This window comes from Hippopotamus amphibius, chromosome 15, assembly GCF_030028045.1.
Source record: "Hippopotamus amphibius kiboko isolate mHipAmp2 chromosome 15, mHipAmp2.hap2, whole genome shotgun sequence".
NCBI lineage: Eukaryota > Metazoa > Chordata > Mammalia > Artiodactyla > Hippopotamidae > Hippopotamus > Hippopotamus amphibius.
Genome location: NC_080200.1, coordinates 7,462,304 through 7,486,450, shown reverse-complemented (window position 1 = coordinate 7,486,450; position 24,147 = coordinate 7,462,304). Strand labels below are relative to the sequence as shown.

Sequence of the window (24,147 nt, the reverse complement as noted above, 5' to 3'; positions counted from 1 at the left end):
TAATTGCTTTACATTGTTGTGCCAGTTTCTGCTGTACAACAAAGTGAATCAGCTGTATTTATACGTGCATGTGTTCTGATGCATTGCAGACCATTCAGGTTTGAACCCCAACCTTGCCACTCACCATGCCACCGTGGATAAGTTACTTAACCCTCCGTAGTCTCAGTTTTTCATGTATAAAATGGGTATGATAATAGCGCTCCCCCACCCCCGCCCCCCAATAAGGCTATTGTGAGGATTATGAGCTAGATTATGTCAAGTTCTGAGAACATGCCTGGCACATCGTAAGCACTCAGTAAGGATAACAATTATTTGCTAAATTTAAGAAGGATGCTGTTACTTACATCTGATTGGTCTTAAGGTCGTACTACTTAGAGAAAAAAAAATCCTGTAAAGTAGCATGTAGTTAAGTAGCGTGTACTTAACTGTTCTTCCTGAGGCCCTACATGACACATGATTCTTCTAGCTCCTCTCCCACCCCAGACAGTGTCCAGGCATCCCTCATTATTGTTCCAGGGACCATGTTTAGAACCCTAGGGATTGTTTTTCAGATATTCACCAGAATTCTCCCTTTTCCTAATAACAGCACCCAAATGTAATTTCTATTTACATGCCCTCCCAGACTCCACTCCTGTGATTTGAAGTTTCTCTGCCAGCTGACAGAATGAGCACAGGACCCAGGCCTGCCCAGTGAATATATCACATTCCTCTGAACACAGAGACTGGCTCAGACGTGGCTACAAGACACATTGGTCCAGTCAACATCTGCTCTGGGACTTTTGCTGGAGCTGATGGGATGAAGGGATCTTCCTTGCATGGGAAAGTGGAGCTGGTGGGATGTAAGCCTGGCAGTGCCCCCATGAGGGTGAACCTACTTTGGAGTGGGGCAATATTCATTTAAATGTCCTTTTGGCTACTGGAACAGAGACCCAAATACATGTGGGGTCTTGGTTCCCGGACCAGGGATCAAACCTTTGCCCCCTGCAATGGAAGGTCAGCGTCTTAACCACTGGACCGCCAGGGAAGTCTCCCCTATTTCTCTCTTTTGTAACAATTCAAGTAGCAGCAATACAAGATGGCTGCTCCCTGGTCTGAGGGCCATGCTCCTTCCAGTTTGCAGCTCAGTTATTCAGAGGGCGTGAACCACCCAGTCCAAGATGATCTACTCCATGTCTTCATTCTAACCACCAGGAGGCAGAAAAGGGAGAAGGAGAGGACACACCCCTTCTCTCTAAGGGCAGAGCCTGGAATTTACCCACATCCTTTCCCTTTACATCTCATTGGCTGAGACTTAGTCATAAGACCACATTTTGCTGCAAGGGAGACTGGAAATGCAGTTTTTAGTCTGCACGGCCAGCTAAAAATCAGTGTTTCTATTACCATAGAAGAAGGTGAATGGATTTAGGGAGACAACAGACAGTCTCATTCTCAGAGCAAATCAGAGGCAAGAGATTTTGTTACAAAGTCCTGGTGACGTCTTTTGAGTCCCTGGATCCAACTGTGCCTGAAGCTGCATCCATGGGACTTTTCAATTACACAGGCATTCATGTCCTTTTTTTGCATATACCTGTTTGAATTGGGGTTTGGCCACTTGAAACAGAAAGAACTCTGATTAATACAGTTAGATATAAAGCTCCTAGTTGATGTCTAGCAGAGTGGGAGTTCATAAGCCGGTATCATTATTGTCGTTGCTGTGTTGTTATGATTATATTGCAGGTGGCCCTACAGCTCACTTCATCTGTGCCTTCTCTACCTGTTTCTTCATCCTACCTGAGTACCATTAGCTCACCCCTCATCCTCACAGCCCATAATCACTCATGGGTTTTGTCTATTTGTCTCTGATTCTGATGGAATTTCTTCTTAACTCTCCCATATACATGACAGAAAAGAATCATATCACCCCAACAATGTTGAGGGAGGGAGTCCTGAACTCTCTGTTTGTGACAGAGACCCCCTGGTGTCTAGCCATGCCTCACCCAACCCCTTTCTTAGGGCTCTTAGTTTTTCTTTTTCTTTTCATCTTGATGAAGAGTGAACATGGGGCACAGGTGCAGAACAAACAACACTGACTCCTGTTTCATAACTGGTCACCATTTTCATCTACTTCCGTCACTTCAGATGTGTCTCCAACAGTTACAAGATTTCTCTGGGGGAGGGTCTGACCCCTGACCCCCCACCCCTTTCTGTGTTTACGGGAGGAAGCTTTCCACCAGCCATCCATGGGCTGGTGTCTTTGGAATAGGGATCTGGTGCCAAGAGGGTCAGAAGGATGGGGTCTGATAAAGTTGGGGGGTGGGGGGAGTTTACAGGGTATGGAGCACAATGACCTCTACTAGGGAATGGGAGCTTTCCAGAGAAGAGCCCCCTCCCTGCCGCCTGGTGATAGAAGCCGGGCCCCTTGCTGCCCGTGGGGCCCACGTCTTGGAGGAAGGGGAAGGCCACCTCAGGTCGGGGAGAATGAGGTTGTGCTCCTGGCCCCCTCCTTCTGCCGCAGCACGAAGTCTCCAGGGGCGGCTGGGCTCATCGCATAGAAGACATTGGCGTTGTCAGGAATCAGGAGCTCTGGCCAGGCGTGGAGATGATGGTGAAAGGCCCTCACAACCTCATACTTCCCTCACAAAAGACCTAGGTAACCTTCTACCATTCACCCTGGAGCCTGAACAACCTTGGGTCTCTTCAGCTAGTGCTAAGCCAAGCTCATTCTCCTCTCTTTGGGAACCTAGACAACTTCTCACTCAAAGCCTGCACAACCTCAGTTCTCCCCACCTCCCGCACAGTGAACCTGGGCAACCTCCTGCTACTTCTCCCTGGAGTCTGGACAACCTGCACTGCAAGCCTGAACAAAGTCAGGCCAGCCAGCCCAGTCAACTTCCTACCCACCCTACCCTTCCCCCGCAGACAACTCCCAGCCAAGTTCATGCTGTCACCATGAACTTGGACAACTTCTGACTTCCCACTTCCAGCCTGTACAACCCTCACACTTGAGAACGACCTCATGTATTCCTTCCTAATGTCCAGCCAACCTCACATCATGCCATTTAGCATGTCAATGTCTCTCTCTCTCTCCCTTTTTTGGCCACACCATGTGGCTTGCGGGATCTTAGTTCCCCGACCAGGGACAGAACCCATGCCCCCTGCAGTGGAAGCACGAAGTCCTAACCACTGGACTGCCAGGGAATTCCCCAACGTCAATCTCCTGCCTCTCCCTCTTTTTTTTTTCTGCATTTTTTCCATTAAAAAGAATTAATTGAAGTATGGTTGATTAACAGTGTTGTGTTAATTTCTTCTGTACAGCAAAGTGACTCAGTTATACATATATATATACTTTTTCATATTCTTTTCAATTATGATTTGTCACAGGATATTGAATATAGTTCCCTGTTGCCTCTCCCTCTTGAAAACTGAACAAACTCCTACTCACTTCTACACTGAACAAGCTCATGCTTCCCTACCCTGAATTTCAGTACCATGTGGTCCTCTTCAACGCCAAGTTCAGGTAACTTCAGAGCGCCATGCCGAGCCTGGACAAACTCATTTCCCCTCAGATCCAAGCCCAGACCCTCCTTCAGTCTTGCGCTCCACTGGGTTGAGCCTGAACGACCTCATGATTCTACAAAGTTAAGCCCAGATGACCTTCTACACTCTCTCTCCCATTGGACACTGGACAATCTCATTTCCCCATAAATCCTAGGAGGACACCCTCGGTGCTCCCTTCCCTCACATTGAGCCAGCACATCCCCATGACCCCACCTAATGGAAGCACCAATATTTTTTTGCCTCTTACCCCAGCCCGGCTTCATCTCACCCCTACTCTGTGCCAGAACCACCCTAGTGGTCATTCTACCGCCCCCCAGCCATCCCCTAGCCCAGGCTCCAAGCTGTCCCTGCTCACCCCTGTCCCCAGGAAGGACTTGGAAGAGCTGGTAGTCCCGGGCCCAGGGCTGGGCCACGCTGTGCTTTTCCAAGGCTCGCTGTACCACGGTGGGGGCCTTGTCCTGACTAGTGAGCTGGGAAGAGAGGACGAAGGTGAGGGATTACAGCCCAAGCTCCGACAGCATGGCTTCCCCCAGCAGGTCCCAGGGCCATCCCCTCACCAGGATGCTCCGATACAGATTCCCATGGTCATTGTTGATGCTGACGCGGATGACGCGGGCCTCTGAGCCCTGCTGCCCCAGGAGGGGGATGTGAGGGCCGCTCAAGGGCAAGGCCAGGAGCTGGGAGCCTGGCAGGTCCGGGCTCAGGGGCAGCTGTAGGCAGTGGGGGTGAGGGCTGAGCGGTGAGAGCACGAGGCCCCTCCCTCATTGTATTCAACACGTCTTCCTGCACTCCCCGAGCCTGGGGACGCGCAATTAGGGTACATACAGAAGCCCACGTCTGTGCAATCCCATCACATACAGACCTTCGTGTCCTGTTACACAAATTCACACACGACTCATGTTCACACACAAGAAACCCTGTGTAGCCAGAGAGCTGCGACTGCACACGTTTGCTCACAATTGTTGGATGTGCACGAGCCCATGTCCACAAAAAACCCTGCACGTGGTCCTGTGGATACTGTGAATATTCAAGCCCGCATTTCCCCTCCAGGGATGCAAATTCCTGGGAAAACACATATCCTTGCAAAAGTAGGTGATCGCACCCCAGAGCGCCTTGTGGGTAAGTGGAAGCCCTGGTCTAGATCTGAGCATAACTGATAGACAATCCCTCAAACAGGGCCATGGAGATGCATGTGGTCTCCCGGACATACACCTAGAGTACTCAACCAACAGTGTGCACAGTCTCCCGTGTACGTACCTGGCCCCCAAATCCCACATACACATACGCGCGCACGCGCGCACACACACACACACACACACACACACACACGCATAGAAACAGAGCCCTGGGTGCCCGCAGTCCCGCATGTACACATGGTCCTTGTACCTTGGTGCTGGAGCCCTGGGGCCCTGGAGAGGCTGGAGGACTGCCAGGAGGAGGGTCCCTGGTTCTAGAACTGGATGGGGGGGACACTGGGGACAGACTGGGGGAGACATAGTCTGAAGTGGGGTGGCTGCCCCGATCTCTTACCCTGCCATCTCCAGCCCCTTCACCAAATGGGATGCTCACCTGGAGGTGTAGGATGAGGGGTCCCCGGGACTCCCACCAGTGGATGAGCCTCTCTCTCGGGACAGTTTCCTGAAAATAGGGACACGGGATGAGATCAGAATCATTCCCAGGAGCAGATCCCATCTCTGCCCACATCACCCCCACATACTCCCTGAGACTCACGCACTGAGACGCTTGGTGAGGCTGATTCGCCGCTGGACATGTGGGGAGCTGGGGCAGGAGGCAGCCGGCGGCTCAATGACCCGGGAGACACGATAGCTGAGGCGTCAAGATGCAGATGGGATGGGTGGGTTGGGAAAAGAGTTAGAATCTGTTGGGAGCTGGGTTTTAGGTGTGTGTGTGTGACGGGGGGATCAGCCAGGGATTGGACATCCAACGTCAGGGTCAGGGTAATAAATGTGGTCATTACAGCTTCAGAATCTTGTCAGGGATGAGATGAGATGGCTCAGTTGGCAGGTCACACAGGGATTCAGAGTGGGACTAAGGAGTCAAATTGGGTTCAAGATAGGGTTCAAGGTCTGATAATCACTGGGGTCAACGATTAGCGTCATGGATTCAACAGAATGAAAGGAAACCATTGGGACGGTTGAGCTGGATGCTCTGACCTGGGGTCATACGTCAAATAAATATATGTCAAAGTTGGAGTCAGTTGCTCAGAACTGGGCGTCAATGATTGGGCTTAGAGAGTCAGATGGGGGTCCCATATGGGGTCATGGATCAGATAAGGCCAGAGGTGGTGAAGAGAAAAGATGGGATGGTTGAGTGGAATGGCCGGCTGTGTGTTAAAGGTTGACATCAGAAAGTCAGATGGGGTCAAAGTTAGAAGTCAGAGGTCGACTGGGCTGGAGACAATGCAAGGTGACAGGCTGGGTGGTGAGGGAGGTCAGGGCTCAGGACGGGGTCTTAGGAGGAGCTGGAGAGGTGAATGGGGGAGGTGGATCTACCATGTGATCCAGGGTCAGAGGGTAGGGGTGGGGGGGTCAGACCAGGCCACAGGTTGGTCACCTCTGCTCCTCACTGAGCTGGTGCTGGGCACGCAGGGCGGCCAGGATGGGCAGGCGGGGGCTCAGGCAGTAGCTCTGACAGCGCCTCTGCAGCTGCTGGATGCGGGCCAGAATCTCCCACTCCTGAGGGGGCAGCCTCTGAGACCCTGCCCATGCCCTGTCCCCACCCTGAGCCCACCCCCCTGCCATGCCCATCCCAGTGCCCACTTACCTTCCTCCTCTTCTCAAAGTTGATGAGATCCCCCTGGGGGCAAACTCTGTCTGAACTGGAGCCTCCAGGGTCAGGGATGAAGGCTCCAGGTCAGGGACTGGGAGGTCAGGAGCCCCACTGCACTAAGGGGGCTGGGGTCAGGAGCACAGGCAGGGTCAAAGGTATGAGGTCAGGAGGCCCACTGTCCTGAGGGTGAGTGGGGCTGGGGTCAGGAGTCAAGGGTCAGGGCTCACACCTCCAGCATGTCCGGCAAGGCTGTATCCAGCATAACCAGGTCCGTGAGAAAGGTACCAAGGTAGGGGATGGGGCCTGGGGGCAGTTTCTGCAGCCCCCAGAGCTCCAGTCACTCTCAGCCATCACCGACCCCCTCAGGCTCTACCCCCCTCCCTGAGGATCCCTCATGTCCCTCATCCTGAACCACATCACTCACTGAGGGTAGGCTTCCTGGGGGAGTGTCCTCCTCTTGGGGCCCCTCTGTAGCCTCTTCCTGGGGGGAGGGGAAGGACTAAGCAATCCTGGGGTCTCTTTGACCCCTCTCTCGGGGAAGATGTCTCCATCACAGGCAGTTGTAAAGGCCATACCCAAGGGAAAGTGAACAGGGAGCGAGAGAGAGCAGATAAGTAGCAGGGGGCAGACTCCACGGGAGATGATGAGAGGTGGGGCTTGTGTGTGCTGTGGCCCCCTAAGGCTGGCCTTAACACAGGTGAGCATCCTTGTACCAGCTGATCCCCCAGAAATGCCCTGAACCTTGCCTTCACAGCACTGCTTTGCCTGGTAATTAGTGATATAATTGCCATGGCAGTTATAATATTGTGTGTCTCCCTATCCGGGGCCTGGATCCTTCCAAGGGGAAGAAGCGTGTCCGTGCGTTCATGGCGGAGCAACCTGGCAAGTGCTTGGCACACAGTAGGTGCTTAATGCAGAATTCCTTGTTCCTTGAGCCCTCATCCTTATGTGAGACATTCGTTCGCTTGCAGATACTCAGCTGAGCACCTACTCTGGTCCAGGCACTGTTCCAAGTGCTGGGGAGGTAGCAGCGAACAAAACAGACAGAAATTCTGGCCTCATGGAGCAGCAGACATTAGCAAGAGAGAAACAGAGCCACCAAGCTAGACATGTAATGTAAGGACAGGCAGAGATAAGGGCAGTGGAGGGGGGTGATGGCAGGAGTGCTGGGGGTGCAGGAAGGGCCTCTCAGAGGTGGAGACATTTGAGAAGACATCTGCAGAGGTGAATGTGAATGTTCTGGGAGAAAGGACAGTCTTCCTGTGCCATCTATTCTGGATTTTATTTTTTTGGTTGCATGGCGTGTGGGATCTTATTTCCCGAAAGAGCGATGGAACCTGCACCCTGGACTGCCAGGGAAGTCCCTATTTTGGATTCACCCCAAGAAGCAGCACCTCATTGCAGTCAGAATGTAAATTTTGCCTGCAATAAGTGAGACCTGGTGGCACCCTTTTTTTCTTCTTTTTTTAGTTTTTCTTATCAAAGTCAAGTCCTTAGCACAATTTTTTTTTTCCCACTCTTTGCTCTGACTCTGGCCTTCAGTGACCTTTTCCCTGTAATTTCTGGTATTTGTTGAATGAATAAATAAGGCAGCCACCAAATGTGAGCTATAATGAGGACAGCAGAGGCAGTAAAAATGCAAACAAGAGGAAGGTCATTCTGGAGGCACAGGGAAAGGACACTGAATCTTATGCCAATGAGAAGCAATGTCCTGCGGGGGCCCCAGGTCCCCTTCCTGGGCCTGGGATCCTCGGGGTCCTCAAGCATCTGTACCTGGGAGAGAATCTCTCTGCTGCTGAGGTGGTTGCTCTCGTCGGAGAAAATCTGCGAAAGTTTCCTGAAAGTGGATAACGGTTCCCTGGAGGGGAAAGGAGAGGGGTCAGGGGTGGCCGCGGGGAGAGTCAGGGCTGCGATGAGGTGGGCAAGAAGTCCCGCGCCAGCTCCCCCACCCGCTACTCCTTGCTCACCGGCTCACGGCGCCCCAGCTGCGCTTGAGCCGGTAGATGGGGTTAGACTGCAGGGCGGACAGGATGGCGCGCAGGGAGGAGAAGTTCCGCAGTTCCCGGCAGCGCTGGGGGGCGGGGTGGGGTAGGGGAGCTGGTCACATCCCAAGCCTGATCGCCAAGTATCATCCACCTTTGATCCCGTGACTTGTGACTCCAGGTCAGACCCTTACATCTCGCCCCACGTCTGATAAGCTACGCAGATTCAGCCTCCTCCCCCTCCCCCACCTGGAGCCCCAGCCCCTCCCCCAGCTGCCCCTCCATTCCCTTCCTCCGACCTTGGCTTCCAGTGTCCCCACTCCTTACTTCTCCCTGGGTCCTAGACGGACCCATAGCCTCTCTCCTAGACCCAGACCCCTCTTCCCCAACCCAAATCTCACCCCAGGTGTCAACCTTCTTCCCCCTTCGCCTTGCCACGTCCCCACTCTCTTTCCAGGGCCCCATCTCTTCTCTTCCTCTCTGCCCAGAAGCTTCTGCCCCGCTTCCACCCAGTGTCTTTCAGGATCTCCGCCTCCTTCTCTTGGCTTTGGTCCCTCCTCTGAGCTTATCCCCTCCCCAGTGCCCCCATCCCATCCTTATGATTCCTAGACCAGCCCTGCGTCCCTCTGCGGTCCAGGGGCCAGGGCAGCCCAGCCACGTCCTAGGCTTTCCCTTTGGGCACCTCCCAGCCCCACCCCACCCCTCCGCGTATTCCCAAACCCCAGTCCTCAGCCTTCCGCCCGCCCCCGGCCTCTCTCTGAGCATCGGCCCCGCCCCATGCCCCGCCCCCACGCCCCCTTCCACCCCACCCCCAGCCACTCACCTGGGCGATGCGGATCCACTTCTCCAGCCGCTGCGCCCTCTGCGGGGCGGCCAGGCCGGGCGCCCCGAGCACCGAGCCCAGCACGCAGCCGATCACCGTGTTGAACTGGGTCACGGTGGCGCGCACAGTGGGGGCGGTGCCTGTGGACCCCGGCCGGTCCCGCTGCGACCACACGGAACCCAGGCACTCGAAGGGCCGCACGCGCGAGAAGAGCTCCTGGGAGGGGGGTGGGGGGTTGGGGGGTAGGATCTGTGCTCAGTGGGGCCTCTCCCCAATCCTTCCCCCTTCCCCCACTCCCACGCCACCCCACCCCCTCCCGGCCGGGCCCAGCCGGGTTCCTCACCACATCCATCAGGGTCAGCTGCTCGGCCACGTCGTCTACACTGAAGTCCAGGAGCTCAGGGCCTTCCCTCACGAGTCGTTCTTCCTCTTCCAAGCAGCTTACCGGGGAGTCTGGACGGGGCATCTGGGCAACCCCTGTAGGTCCCGAGGGAGCATTAGAGAGGGTTAAAAACAGAAGTTTGAATCCAGGACTCACTGTGTGACCTTGGGAGTCTGTGAGCCTCACATCTCTCATCTGTGAAACAGAGAACGTCAGAGCAGCGATAACTGTTCACTGAGCATCTTGGGTGGATTAACTGGGAAATTTATCACACTAACCCCGCGAGGGAGGTACTATTGTGCACCTTCTATGAGAGGGGAAACTGAGGCAGCAGTTTGCTCTAACTCACAATATGAAGCCATGTGCTCAAAGCCTAGAATAGAAAATAGAGTTTTTTGACTTTCAACCTGTATTAGGGTAGAATCCATCTGTCCTTTTCAGGTGGTTAGAGTTGATATCACTCTGTGGTTAAGGGAAGGTTATTGTCTTAACATCCCAAGTTCAAATTCAAACTGGTTCATCAGGGCTTGCTGTGGAAATCAAAACAAGGCTTTAAACCTCTCTGTGCCTTGGTTTCTTCATCTGGATTTTTTTTTTAATCCAATGAGATCACACATACCAGACTGCTGTAAAGTACTCAATAAATATGAATGATTTTTCCGAGGTGGGGTTCAATGGTGGCGCCCCCTATGGGACATTTTGGAAGTTGAAATCTTGCCACGAGAGGGGGCCTACATGCATAGTGAAGAATTGTGCCACCAGCCTCCAAATGTCCCTCCAAGAAATCTGTGTCCTTGAAAAACCTGTTTACAATACTTTGCACCTAGAACCCAATTATCTTGCTCATAAACACTAATTATCTTGGCTCTAGAAGTACAAGGACTGTGAAAGTCTGGACTTTGTTTTGTATGGAAATTGCAAGTGTTGTTCACCATTTTGGAAATCAATGACACCAACATTTATGCTACTGCATCTGTGTCACCAGTACACTCCCCTGCATTAGTCTCTGGCTGTCATAGTCACTGTGATGCAATGGCAGGTGAAGGCACTGGACAACTTCATCATGTGTCCTAGTGAGACATGCCCAGATATTGACATACCAACAAGTATAGTTGATTGGTTTATAAATTGCTTTTGTTTTATTTCTCCTTCCTATTACAGTTCAAGCATCATATTATTTTTAAATTATCTGTGTAAGTCTGTTTAGTTTTCTATCTTTCATATTAGCACAGGTGGCATTGCAAAATATTAGTTTTTATTTCTTGGCCATGCCACACAGCATGCAGGATCTTAGTTCCCAGACCAGGGATTGAACCTGCGCCCCCTGCAGTGGGAGCTCAGAGTCTTAACCACTGGACCACTGGGAAGTCCCACAAAATATTAGTTTTAAAAGTGAGCATACAGGAAAAATTGCACAGAAATCTAATCAAACCTTTACATCTTACAGCAGATATGGGGAATAGAGGAAAATGGTTCATGTCACCATGAGAAAGCTAACAGGTAAATGGAGAATAATGTGAGACATTTCTCAGGACAAATGATGCATTTTTTTCCCTAATGGCATTAAACAAAAGGCAAAGGGGAACGGTCATAGAATAAAAGAGATCTAAGAAGCTAACACCTTTAATGGATCTTTGGATTTGGGAGAAACAACTATACAGAAGACAACTTAGGAATAATAGGAGGATTTGAATATGAGTACTTTTTGATATTAAGTAATTATTGCTGATTTCATTGGAAATGATTGTGGGCATGAAGGTGATATATTTTTAAAGTCCTTGTCAATTATGGGTGCGAACCAAAGTATTCGTGTATGAAGAGACGTAAGTCTGGGATTTGCCTTCAAATCATCCAGAAAAATTTTTTTGTGCATGTCAAATTGATAATTGTTGAAGATGAGCGAGGAGTGTTTGAGAGTTCTCTACACTACGTCTCTCTATGTCTAAATATTTCCATGGTAAAAAGGAACCCCCAAATAAAGATGTTAAGGTTCCCAGAGCCTGGCATAAAGTCAGTGTTCAATAAATGTTCATTTTCTCCTCTGACCTCAAGAACTCATAGCTTAGGGCAGGACTTTCAGTAGAATTTTCTGCAGTGGTGGAGATATTTTCTACCTGTGCTGCCCGATGTGGTTACTGAGCACTAGAAATGTGGCTAGTGTGACTGAAGAACTGATTTTAATTTTTATTTAATGTTCATTAAGTGCAATTTCAATAGCCACATGGGACTAGTGGCTACCTCACTGCACTGTGCAGCTCTGATGACTTGGACTCAGCTGGTGAAATCTTGAAGGCAGAGGAAGAAAGATACTTAGTAACCAAGAGGGAAGATGAAGGGATAAAATGTATATAAATAACTGAGGCTTTGTCACTAGGGGAGAAAAGTGGCTGCTACTTTGTAAAACCGAGAAGATTGTGGCCTGTTTAATCTAAGGATTAAAGAATGGATTAGGGATATGAAGCTTTTGAGATAGGGATCAGATCAAACACAGATGGGTGAAAGATGATATTTTATAAGCAGGATGCAATTATTCAGTAAACAAATCCGTGTTGTAACTGACCCTGGGGACAGAGTTGGGGCCAAGACCAATTGGTTCTATGCAGAAAAATAAGGCTGGTAAGAGGACTCATAGTGGGAGGCTGTATTTGTTGGGAGGCTGTATTTGTTGGGAGGGGATCTGAGAAGGTATGTCTGAGGAAGTGACAATTGAACAAAGATCTGAATGAAGTATGTGGATATTTTCCCTTCCCCTCAAAGCTCTCTACAACAGAGGTTGGCAAACATGGCATGTGGGATCTTAGTTCCTGGACCAGGGATTGAACCCATGGCCCCTGCAGTAGAAGCGCATGTCTTAACCACTGGACTGCCAAGGAAGACCTGGCAAATTTTTCTATAAAGGGTCAAATAGTTTGCTGACACCTGCCTTACTAGAACATATCAGTATGATTTATCATGTTGATTTTATTATGAATGGTAGATTCTAATAAATAAAAATCCATGATAACAGTACTGAAAAATAACATTATTTGCCAAGCCCTCATTATTTATTTATTTACTTGTCCACTAATTGTTTTCCCCAGGGAACAGGGAGCTCCTGTCCACTGTTATGTGCCCAGAGCCAGTGGCTAAATATTTATTGAATGAATGAAGAAGCCAATGAGATAAGTACTGTCATTGCCCCCATTTTGCAGATAAGGAAACTGAGGCTCAGAGAGGTGAAGTGATTTATCTGAGGTCGCACAGTGAGCAAATGGCAGAACTGGGATTTCAACTCAGGTCTTTGTGGCCCCTAATGCAGGTAGCAATAGATTACTTGTAGCCAAAACACAGGGTATCCTGACCCAACGATGGAATATGTTTGTAGTTGGGACGTGGGATGTAGTTGGGTGGGGGAGGTGATAGACAAATGCCAATACTTTAAACAAAGGGTTATTATCCCCATTTTACAGGTGGGGAAACTGAAGCTCAGACAAGGTTAAGAACCTTGCCCAAGAACTGTAGCTCCTCTGTGAGGGGCGAAGACCCCTTGGGGAGGGAGGATACCTGCTCAGGACAGTATCAGTTCCCCAACTCGCTCACCTGCCCATGCCTGGGACTGCTCTTCTTCCTCCTGCTCTGGCTCAGCTTCCTTTTGGAAGTCTCCCAGCAGCTTTTCTGCCTCCCGGGCCTCAGCCCCTGATGGGGCTGCCCAGCCCAGAAAGGTGCGGATATTGCCTAGGTCCGCGTGGGCAGGGGGGTCCCAGAAATCCTGATGGTGGTCCCGTAGCCAGGAGCCCAGCACCGACACCACAGCCCTGGCCAGAGAGGAGGGACCTCAGAGCCCAGCCCAGAGTTCTGGACCTCTGGAGCCCCTTACACGTCAGATCGGACCTTTGACCTCTAGGCCCCCCCTGCCCCCACCCTAAGGGAGGCAAACCTCAGGTTCTTGTTGAAGGTCAGATTGCTTCCCTCTGTCTTCTTGATCTCTACTCTGGAAAGACACATCGCACCCCACCCCCCAAATCAGGTGAAGAAGAGCGAGGCTGGAGGGGACTTAGGAGGAAGGTTCTGGGGTTGGGGGCAGGGTGGTTCCTGGTTCCAACCCGCAGGGAGTATCCAGGTGAGGGTCTGGAGTAGGAAGATGAGAATCTCCCGTTGGTACTGACCCGGGCGGCAGGGGCGGTGGTGGTGGTGGTAGGAGAAGACCCAGCACGCGGGCAGTGGACACAAAGGCCCGGTGGGTGGCCAAGAAGGCAGGCACGAAGCCTGGGTCCTGCTCGCGGTCTCCAGACACCAATTCCCGCACCAGCCGCTCCAGCCGCGCCGCCCTCAGCGCCCGCACCTTGCTGGTGCGGTAATGAAGGAAGGTGTCCGCAGCGGGGCCGGGGGCCTGCGGGGCAGGGGGACCGCGATGAGCCACAGAGGAGTGGGCGCCAGCACCCCTTCCCAATCACGTCTTTGGGAAGCTCCGCTGTTTTATCTGATGCTGTCCATTCTTCTGAATCCCGCCCCGAGTTCATTATTCTGTCCCGTGCACAACTGACCACGAAACCGCCCGGAACATCTTCATCCGCCCAGGCCCCGCCCGGTCCTCTGTCCTGTTCACAGGGCACCCCCACCCCCACCCCACACCCATCCCCCGCTCCTAGGCTGCTCTCAGTTCTCCTGCCTCGCTTCACTGGCCCGTTCCCAGGCTCTCCGCTCCACTTCACCCTGGCCTGGCCGTTTGTAAAGACCATTCCTCCCTCTCCAGCTCCGCCCCACTAAACCTGGTTTACCTAGGCCCTGCCGTCCAGTTCATTCTCCAAGTCCCGCTGGGCACCGCAGCCTCACCTGGCCCCACCTCCTCACCTACCCCACTCACCTGGTCGCCTCCAGGCCCCACTCCATCCTTACCAGGTCACCTCTAAGCCCCGCCCCTCCTTCGGGCCCCAATTCCGCCCCTCCACTCAGCCCCGCCCTCACCTGGTCGCCTTCCGCCCCGCCCCAGCCTCCTACCCCTTCCTCACCTGGGTGCTCGGAAGCCCTGCCCCCGGACTCAAGCGCTGACTGAGCTGCCGCCGTAAGGAGACACTGTACAAGGCGCCGTCCTCGGTCTCCTCGCCCCAGCCCTGCAGCGGCGCCTGGACGCGGAGGCGGGCTCAGGACGCAGCGGCGGGAAGGGTCCCGGGACCACGATCCCTCTCCCTCCGACTCAAGCCTGCTCCCTCCGGTTTCATCCCCCCCCTTCCCGGCCAGAGACTGTGAGACTCGGGCCAGAGGCCCAGGCTAGCGAAGTCTCCTCGGCGCCGCGGGTACCCTTCTCCCTGGTCCTTGGGAGGATGGGGTGGCATTTGGAGACGTCCCAGGGTCCAGTCTTACGGTGTCTGTGTCTGGTCTGGTCCCTCCGGCAGATGCGCTCAGAGACACCCCCAACACACGCACACACACCATCCCCAAAAGGAACCAGTTACTTCACTGGGTCAGGGGCCAGGAGGCCCGAGATAGGGACTCCCAGACTGTTCCGATGCGTCCAGTTTGTAAGAGAGAGGGTCCAAGGGGAGTTCAGGGACCTGGAGATTCTGGACCTGGGGGTCGCCAGGGATGTGGGGTCCTGGGACCCCAGGTCCCCTTACCAGGGCGAGCTCCTTGGCCGCTGTCCGCTCCATGGTCCGCGCCCGTCCCGCTCTGCCGTGCGGCTGAGTGAGGCGGAAGGGCCGGTCAGGGAGCAGTGGCCGGGCTTTGGGCCCGCGGGGCGGGGCGGCCGGGAGGCGCGGGGGCGGGGCAGGGTGAACCCATGGCTCTCAGATGCCCCTGTCGGACCCCAGTGCCTAGCCCATGCCCCTGGGGTAGAGGTCGGGGCTCTCCCCATAAATGTGTATCAGTCTGAGCCCGGGAGAAAGGACGCCTCTCTCCTTCCTAGGGGAAGGCTCTGTTTGGTGTTCCCAGGTGTGGGGGAGCTAGTGTATATAGCTAAGTGGGGAACAGGTCTGCATCCCCAGGAGGAAAGTCTCGTTGCTCACATCGGTAGGGCTGGTCTGCCCCAAGTGAGGAGGTATCTCTCATTTCTCTGGAGGGGCAGAGGAAGCTCAATCTGTGTACCTAGCTTGTTATGGGAAGTCATCACTCCCCAGGTCGGGGGGGGGGGGGGAGCTGAAGCTGTGGCCCTGGGTTTGAGAGGCAGCCGTCTATGGGACGGCGTAGGACCAAGGAGAGGAGAATACTCAGGGGGCTGGTGGCTGACCTTTATTGCGCGATTCTGAGGCAGGCGCGGACCAGCCTGGGGAGATTTACTGTGGGAACGTCCGGCGGCCCAGCCCCTTCTCTACTCCGGGCATCGCCCGCTCGCTCTGCTCCCTTCTCCGGGCTTCGTTCAGCCCTTGAATGGGCCCCGTGGACCCGTAACTGGGCCCAGAGGGGTTTGGGGGCTCCGCAGGGGCCCGGAAACGCCAGGTGGGCGCGAGGGCGAGTCTAGGACCTCCGCGAACGACCGCGCCTCTTGCTGCGGGATTCGATTAACTTCTGGGAAAGCAGTTTGAGCGCCGCGCGGGTCACCACGTCGTTGTCTTCGTCCTCACTCTCCTCTTCGTCTGCGAAGGGCGATGAGGGGATCAAGGTTCCCATTCCCGGCTCAGATTTCCCTTCCCAGCCTTTACCACCCCACCCCACCCCCACCGTGGCCCTAGGTCCGGCTTCTGACCACCTCGCGATGCTCTGCTTGGGCTCCCAGCCCCGCCCCCTTTCCCTGCCCGTCCTGACCGAAGAACTTGTCCTTGTGACCGGCAACAGGCAGGGTGATGCGGGTGTTGTACGTCGGCAGCTTTCCCTCTAGGGTGGAGTAGAACTGGGGGGGGGGGGGGAGCGGGACAGAAGAGTGTGAGTGGGGAGAGGCTGCAGCGAAGTCCGCTCCCCCTCCTCCCCACCCCACTCTGAGATACACCCCGATAACGTTCAGCACTTCTGCCCACTCCTGCAAAGCTTTCCTTGGGCGCAGCCGCGTCATTTGTTCTCAGCGTGCTCCCTGATACCCAGCCCCACCCCTTCTCCCCCCAGGCCCGCCCCTGGTCCCTAGGCCCCACCCCTTGGCTTCTTGAGGCTGGATCCCCTGATTCCCCCCCACCCCCAGTCCTGACCTCTGGCCTGCCCCGGCCCTCTGGAAACTCCTGGCTCATCCCTGGCTCTTTAAACCTCACCCGTTGTCCCTAAGGTCCATTCCCGGCCCATCGGCCTCCTCCCTGGTCTCCAGGGGGTTGCCCCGACCCCCTGGTTTTCCGCCCCCGGCCCTGCACCCTCAGCCCCACCCCCTGGCTGAATGGGCACCTCGCGGTCGGCCATGTGGCGCAGCATCTCTGGCACGTTGTGGTTCTGGAGTTGCGCCTGTAGCTTCAACAGCTTTTCCTCCACGAGGCTCAGCAGGTTGGGCAGATAGTCACCTGCCTTGGGATCCAGCTCCTTTCCGGCGGAGCGGCCGGCCACCTGCGACCGGGGGAGGAGCCGGGTCAGTCGCGAGGGGGCGGGGCCTCTTGGGCAGGTTCCACCCAGGGGCGGGGCTTTTGCTCGGGGACCAGGCCTTTGAAGTTAGGGGCCACCCACCTGAGTGGTGCTATCCTCTGTGGGATGGGGACTCTGGGGGGGGGGGTCAAGGGCCACGGTTGTGAGGCAAGGCCACTGAACTCCAGAGACCCAAGCCAAGGGATTGGGTGGGGGGGAGTCTTTTAGTGCGAGGGCGGGGATACCAACTGTAGAGAGAGGCCATTGCCGGATGACCTTAAGAAATGGGATTCACCTGCGGGCAGGGTGGGGCTTCTCCTGTCTACATTCACTCCAGGATTGGGGTGCGGTCTCTGAAGTTTTGGGGGTGTGTGTGGGGGGGGTGGGGCTGAGTGGGACTTTCCTATGGGGGCGGGACTTGAAGTGGGACTGGGTCTCTGAAGTCCTGGGCCCCTTAAGAAGTAGAAGGGTGCCCCCTGAGACGTGGGGTGGAGACTCAGCAGTGGGTTGGGGCTTCCCCTGTGTTCAGGCCTCTCTTGTCCTGGACAGGGCGTGGGGCGGGTTCTCTTGAAGGCGCTATCGGGCGGGAACCCACACCCGCCTCTCACGTCTTGCGGGGCTCTGGGCGGGGCTTCCTCGTGGGCGGGGCCGGACACTATGATGTGGTTCAGTTTGCCAGCCAGGTGTTCCAGGCCCTCTTTGGTGGTTTGCATCGCCCGCATGGTGCGCTCCAGCCGCTCCTGTGCGTCAGTGCGCCGCTCCTCCTCCGCCTTGATGCGCCCCTGCAGCTCGACTTGCAGCTTCTGCTCGCTGCAGGGAGCGGGGAGGCAGCCATTGGAACTCCGCCGACCTCGCAGGCTCCACTCTCCCCTCCGGCACCGGGGGGCCTCACCTCACCAGCGTGGCCTCCCCTGAGTACTTGAGGTCTTCGAGCTCCCGCTGCAGCCGTTGCTTCTCTTGCTTCAGCCTCAGCAGCGTCTGCTCGTTCTCGCTCTTGAGCGTCTCCAATTGCGCGAAGGTGTCGCCCTGCGCCAGGAACCGCCGCACCACCGCCTGGGGGTCGCCCAGCCCAAGTCAGAGCCAGGGCCTGGGCAGGCAGGGGTGCACCCCTCCTTCTCCCCACCCCCTTCTTTCCCCCGGACACGCAGGGCAAGGGGCCTGAGCTGAGGGGTTCTACACGATGGTGTTTAGACACTCTGAGAGCTGCCTCAAGGCTGTGCAACCCCAAAGAAATGATTTTCCTTGCCTATAGAGGGAAACTGAATCAGCCAAAATCAGATTGTGGGGCAGTGATAGCAGCAAGCACAGCTGCTTTCCAAGATCAACGTGCCAGCAACGTTCTGACAGTGAATCTCGCCCACTCCCGTGAGGAAATACGGCCTGTCGTGGGAGCGATCCGCCCACTAGGCCAACTTCTGGAAGGGTGCCTGGCCACAGTGCTCCTAATGACCCCATACGCCCAAGTCCTGGAACTCCTGGGGGTCACCCCATGGGAGAAGTAGTAGGTTGGAGAGTGCCCAAAGTGGAGAAACTGGACAGGGATCCAGGAGAATTAGTGTTCACCAGTCGGGGAAATAAAGTCTTAGAAAATTTCAAGGAAGATGCTGCCAAGCGAGGGCTCGAGAGCAGGGGCCCAGCTTTCCTGGGACTGAGGCTGGCACTGGGCGGTTTACTGTGCCCCAGGCCCTGCCACAGGAGCTGGAGACACAGGAAAGGAAAGACAGCACTCCCAGTTCTCCCAGAGCTGACATGCCAAAGAAGACAGTGCCAGTGTAGGCAGAAACGGGGGTGTGGTGGGTGTGGGGTGTGGGGGCTTCCCTGGTGGCGCAGTGGTTAAGAATCCACCTGCCAATGCAGGGGACATGGGTTTGAGCCCTGGTTGGGGAAGATCCCACATGCCATGGAGCAACTAAGCCCGTGTGCCACAACTACAAAGCCTGCGCTCTAGAGTCTTCGAGCCACAACCACTGAGCCCGTGTGCCACAACTGCTGAAGCCGGAGTGCCTAGAGCCAGTGCTCCGCAACAAGAGAAGCCACTGCAATAAGGAGCCTGTGCACTTCAGTGAAGAGTAGCGCCCCCCTTCACGCAACTACAGAAAGCCCACGTGCAGCAACGAAGACCAAACGCAGCCAATAAAAAAACATTGATTAATTAATTAAACAAAACAAAACAAAACAAAACAGAAAAGGGGATGATGGCCAGTGTAGATAACTCGTGTGGGTTTTGCTGTGAGAGGTACCAGAGAAACCGGGCAGTAGCTGGAGGAGGAAGGGGTGTCTTTTTTGGGATGAGGAATTGACCCCGTTGGTAGGGAAGGCTGGGTGTGTCGGCTTCCAAATCTGAACTCTGGGTGTCTGGGAGCTGGTAGGGCCGAGGCCAGCAACTCACGTGTGTTTCCGCCACGCCAGTGGCGTCCTTGACCTTGCCGAAGAGCACCTCCATCTGGTACATGTTCCAGCGCTGCCGCAGCTCCTCCTCTTTGGAGCGCGTGCTGTCCTGGAGCGTGTCGTTGGACTGCAGCAGCACGTGCTCACGCTGGGTCTGCTTGTGGGTTAAGGTCAGGCTCCGGGTCAGCTCATGGACAAGGGCTTAGGGCAGAGGCCGCGGGGGTTGGGGAAGTATCTGCACTGGGGTCAGAGAGGGGATAGGGCCCCGATGTGGGGCCAAGTGAGGGCATCCAGGCAGGGGTCAGGAGTGCTTGACAGGGCCTTGGTCGAGACTGGGAGGGCTCAGAGGCAGCGCAGGGGGGTGGGGTCAAGAGTACAGGGGCGGGGCCTGTCGGGTAAGGAATGGGTTAGAAGCAGGATCCTCTTCTGGACACTGGCGAGTCTGGTGGTGAAGGATAAGGACCCAGCAGGGAGTAAGGAGAGGGCTGGAGGTGGGGTCAGGAATGTGGGAGGAGTCCTGGCATCTAGTGGCGATGTGGAGGGAGTCAGGAGAAATGTCAGAACTGCCGAAGGGTCTAGCTGTGGGCCAGTGCAGGGGTGCGGCCGGGACCCCACAGGGCCGAGTCAAAGCAGGAGCAGGCTGGGGTCGCAGCCCCGGACCCCTGGTGCGCCCACCTTGCGCTCCATGCGTTCGTTCTGCAGTTTCCTCTCTTCTGCGCGCTTCTTGCACTCAGTTAGATAGCGTTCGCGCTTCTTGCGCTCTCGGAACACGGTCTCTTCCAGATACTGCAGCTGGTTCTGGAGGGAGAGTAGGGGAACAGCAGGACCTGCTGGCACCTACCCGGGCTCTGGGCCAGAGCCGCGGGTCCAACTCTTGACAGCTGGGTCAGGCTGTGGGGTCCTGGGAGAGAGATGGGACGGGTTCGGGGACAGCTGGGGTTCAGAGGCTGGGAGCAGAAGACCATGGCGGCAGCAGGGTAGGGGTGGACGGGCTGACACCTTGGCAATGTCCCTGGCGTTGAGCGCCTCCTGATTCACTAGGTTCAGTTCCTCCAGCTCGTGTTTCGTCCTCACCACCTCAGCCTCCATGAAGTCCAGCCGGTTCTCCAAGTGAAGGCTCTCCTCCTGGGGCATGAGGGATGGGGCAGGCCTGTGACCACTGTCCCTAACCAGACTGGCTCTCCAATTTGCCGCCCCCCACCCCCAGTTGCCCTGGTCCCTACCTGCAGATAGGCCTTGAGCTGTAGGTACACACTGGTGATGTGTTCTGCCTCCTGCGCCTTCATCCGGGCCTTCTCCAGGCGGTTCTCTAGGTTCCGCATGGTCTAGAGGGAAGCAAGGCTGAGCTGGGTCCCTTCCCCCCTTAATGCCTCCCCCCAGGATCAAGGCCTCTGCAGACCTCACTGGTCCCACCTTGGCCACTTCTGTGTTGCTATCTTTCGCCTCTGCCATCTCCAACTCACGCAGACTGTGCTGCAGCTGGAGCTCCTCCAGCCACTTCTGCCGAAGCCCCAGATGGTACCGAAGAGCATTCAGCTGCTTCACCTTCTCATTCAGCCGGTGGTCCAGGTGCTCCAGGGCCTGCTGGAGGGAGGGGAGCAAGAACAGGGGCCTGGACCCCCCCCCCCCCACCTAGGCCTTCCTCCCTTCCTTCTCCTATATCTTGGTTCTCATCTCTTCATAGTGTCTGACCTGGCTGATCCCCCTCCTCCTGCAGATTCTCTTTTTTGGTGACTTCCAGGACCCCCACTCCTTGGTTTTCTGCCCACCTCCCTGGCTGCCCCTTCTCCATCTCCTTTGCCTTTGAAGAGGCTCTCCTCTTCTCTGACCACACCTACCCCCTTGGTGATCCTATCCACTTTCAGGATTTCACAAGTCACCTATACACTGAAGACACCCCAATTAACCTCCCCCCTGAACTTCAGGCTTGCATATCCATATCTACACAGCCTTCCAGATGTCTCCACAAGCAGCTCAAAGCCGTCACGTCCAAAACTGAGTATGTCCTTGATCTTTCCCAAAACCTGCCCTTCTCAAATCTTCCCTGTCTCAGCTCATGGGAGCTCCATCCTTCCAGATGCTCAAGTCCCAAACCTTGATGTCCTCCTCACCTTCTCTTTTTCTCTCCCACCTACACCCAGTCTGTTAGCAATTCTCTGTTCTATTTCAAAGGTTCCTCCAGAGAGATCTCTTTCTTCCTATTTCTACCCCTTCTGTTCTGGTGCAGCCAATACCATCTTTCACCGCGATGACCTCCTCCTGGCTTCTACTCCTGCCTCCTCACAGCTCATTTTCCACTTCTCTGATTCTTAGTAAAAAATCTGCACTCTTGCAGTGACGCCTGCTGGCAGGGTCTGCCCCTGCTGACCTCCCTGACCTCACCTCCTACGGAGCCCCTCTCACTCACTCCCATCCTTCCACACCGACCTACTTCATGTCTCCAACACGTTATCTTTGTTCCTACCCTAGGGAGTTTGCACTTGCTGTTCCATCTTCCTGGAACACTGTTCCCCAGATCATTACCTGCCTGTCCCACTCTCAGCTCAACTATCACCTTCTTACAGAAAGCAAAGACCCCCCACCTTGCAATCTAAAGGGCAAACCCCTGCCCCCAGCCACCTCTAGTAAGTCAGTCTTTTATTTTATTTGTTTCTCTTGTCACCACTGGACATCACTTTGTTTCCATATTTGTTGTTCTTTTTATTTTTTTTTTGGTGGGGGGAGTCTGTTTTCTCCACCAAGATATGAATTTTGGGGAGTGGGGACATGGTCTGTTTTTTTCACTGCATGGTGACCAATACCTAAAACCATGCCAGGCACATGGTCAGTGCATGATAAAGATTGAGAAATAAACAAATGGCAGCTGGTGTGGAGGAGGGATTGCAGAGGGTGAGATGCAGGGCAGGGAGGCCAGTCAGGAGGGGATCCAGGATGGAAATAAAGGGAGATGGTCAGTGGGATGGGAGTGGGGCAAACCTGGCCTGTCCTGTTCTTTAGGTATGGCTTCTCTGATTTCCATTCCTGAATCACTGCCTGGACCACCTTCTCATCTCCCTGCAGAAAGAAGAGCCCAGTCACAGAACTGATTCAGGCCACCTCTACTTGAGATGGCGCTCTGTCCCTGGGGATGCTGCCCAGCCCCCCTGGAACCTTTTCAACCTCACCTGCAGCAGGTCCGTCAACTGTAGTTGCAGCACCCTGGTCTCTTCGTGGAGCTGGCTGATGGTCTCCTGATTCTTCTTGATGTTCCACTGGGTGCTCTCATAAAAGGCCTTCCGATCACCCTCTGGGGTCATGTGAGGGGCAGGAAGAAGCAGAGCATCATGGGAAGAGGGAAGAGCATTTAGTAGTTGTCAGGTTAACGATACAACAATATAACAATTATAACTATCTTTCACTTTGAGCATTTATGTGTTGGATGCTGGACTAATAATTTTCTAGGTATCAAAGAGCATGTGCCAACAGGTACCTATCTATACACCCTCTTATACTCATTTTACACATGAGAAGATTCAGGCTTATTAAATTGTTCACGACCACAAGCAGTCGGACTCCCCAGCCCATACCTTCAACCGCGATGTGAAATTACCTCCTAATGATAAAACAATAACGGTTTACACCAGGATTTCCCAACCTTGGCACAACTGACATTTGGGGTGGATAATTATTTGCTGTGGCGAGCTGTCCTGTGCATTGTCAGACGCTGAGCGCATCCCTGGCCTCTACTCACTAGATACCAGTAACACTTCCCCCTCAGCAATGCGACAAACCAAAATGTCTCCAGACATTGCCAAATGTCTTTTGGGGAGCAAGGTAGCCCTATTCCCTTGAGAACCACGGGTTCACACTTCATAGTGTTACTATGTGCCAGGCACTGTTCTAAGTACTTTACACATTTCAACTACCTATGGGGTTGTATTGTTACTATCCCCGTTTTACGGTTGGACAAACTGAGAGCGATTAGGTTATTCTTAGACCCTGAGGGTCAAACAATTAGTATATGTAGAACCAGGATCTGAACCCAGAAAATCTGGCTCTAGAATCTATATTCGTCACCACCCATGCATGATAGAAGAGTCGAAACTACATAAAAGTATGAAATGCAGTCCAGTTGGTTTTGACCTCAGGAAAAGTTTTATAAGAAAGATGAGGAAAACCATGAATAAGTATGAGTTTTTGCCTCCAGAAACTGGCCACCTGGATGAATGCCAGTGAAACGCTCCTGCCGGGTCAGAGGGCTGTTGACTCTCGACCCTTCTGTGCCCTCTGGAGCCATCTTACCTAACAGTTGTATCTTCCTTTGTAACTCAGCCACCTGCGTGTGCACAGTGGACTTCCCCTCGCTGGCGTGGAAGGTTCCCACCTTGGAATGGAGGGAGTGCCAGGCCTGCTCCGAGCCCTTGCCTCCAGGGTGGAAGGGCTTAATCTGAGCCTGACTGCTCTTGGCTTTCGAGGGGGATGAAATATGGTCCTGAGAAGGCATGGCGCTGGCGGCGGCCGCCCAGCACAGGGGAGACGTCATGATTGGTTTGCGGCCGAGGACCCCTGGGGGTTAGGGGGTCTACTAGGAATTGCCTCTGTCCGGGATCTGTCAGCTCAGTTCCTCTGGCTCTGGGATTACACCTGTCGACGGCTTGGCGCGGCCTCGCAGCATCTCCGGTTGCTAGGTAACCTTCCCCGCCTCCCGCGTTCCAGTCTACGCCTCTCATTGGCTGACGCTGAGCGCAGGGGCGGTCCCAAAAGGGCAAGGAGCAGAGCCGCTCAGCAGAAAGATGGGGGAGGGTACTTTGGAGTCA

The 24,147-nt window shown here is 54.5% G+C and overlaps 2 protein-coding genes across 3 annotated transcripts; both read right to left on the bottom strand.

Annotated features, from left to right (window-relative positions):
• Positions 1–1,797: 1,797 nt before the first annotated feature.
• RGL3 (ral guanine nucleotide dissociation stimulator like 3) lies at positions 1,798–15,141 on the bottom strand. Its single transcript, XM_057708257.1, has 19 exons — positions 15,109–15,141; positions 14,503–14,616; positions 13,660–13,883; positions 13,431–13,484; positions 13,094–13,308; positions 9,476–9,609; positions 9,133–9,348; positions 8,295–8,398; positions 8,101–8,185; positions 6,752–6,808; positions 6,557–6,643; positions 6,322–6,354; positions 6,112–6,233; positions 5,269–5,364; positions 5,107–5,175; positions 4,924–5,020; positions 4,095–4,247; positions 3,893–4,007; positions 1,798–2,562 (listed from the first exon to the last, which is right to left on the bottom strand). The coding sequence occupies exons 1-19, from the start codon at positions 15,139–15,141 to the stop codon at positions 2,444–2,446; spliced, it is 2,127 nt and encodes a 708-aa protein (XP_057564240.1). The 3' UTR covers positions 1,798–2,443.
• Positions 15,142–15,702: 561 nt separating this feature from the next.
• ODAD3 (outer dynein arm docking complex subunit 3) lies at positions 15,703–23,873 on the bottom strand. 2 transcript variants are annotated; one of them, XM_057709679.1, is made up of 13 exons: positions 23,633–23,873; positions 22,516–22,637; positions 22,328–22,405; positions 20,765–20,932; positions 20,575–20,676; positions 20,351–20,476; positions 20,027–20,149; positions 19,353–19,505; positions 17,856–18,016; positions 17,620–17,773; positions 16,793–16,948; positions 16,232–16,316; positions 15,703–16,062 (listed from the first exon to the last, which is right to left on the bottom strand). In XM_057709679.1, exons 1-13 carry the CDS (start codon positions 23,871–23,873, stop codon positions 15,944–15,946), a joined length of 1,788 nt encoding a protein of 595 aa, XP_057565662.1. In that variant the 3' UTR covers positions 15,703–15,943. The 2 variants fall into 2 exon arrangements, with proteins under 2 accessions (XP_057565662.1, XP_057565663.1); XM_057709680.1 differs by lacking the exons at positions 20,575–20,676; positions 22,328–22,405.
• Positions 23,874–24,147: the final 274 nt, after the last annotated feature.

What these genes read in the sequence shown, in the direction of transcription:
- RGL3 (XM_057708257.1), bottom strand. Translation starts at nt 15,141, where the DNA reads ATGGAGCGGACAGCGGCCAAGGAGCTCGCCCTG. An exon ending in CCTTGCCGGACATGCTGGAG is followed by an intron (nt 6,355 to 6,556) that starts GTGTGAGCCCTG and finishes GTTTGCCCCCAG; the next exon opens with GGGGATCTCATCAACTTTGA. An exon ending in ACTTTGAGAAGAGGAGGAAG is followed by an intron (nt 6,234 to 6,321) that starts GTAAGTGGGCAC and finishes CTGCCCCCTCAG; the next exon opens with GAGTGGGAGATTCTGGCCCG.
- ODAD3 (XM_057709679.1), bottom strand. Translation starts at nt 23,873, where the DNA reads ATGACGTCTCCCCTGTGCTGGGCGGCCGCCGCCAGCGCCATGCCTTCT. An exon ending in AGTTGACGGACCTGCTGCAG is followed by an intron (nt 22,406 to 22,515) that starts GTGAGGTTGAAA and finishes TTCTTTCTGCAG; the next exon opens with GGAGATGAGAAGGTGGTCCA. An exon ending in AGCTCAAGGCCTATCTGCAG is followed by an intron (nt 20,477 to 20,574) that starts GTAGGGACCAGG and finishes CTCATGCCCCAG; the next exon opens with GAGGAGAGCCTTCACTTGGA.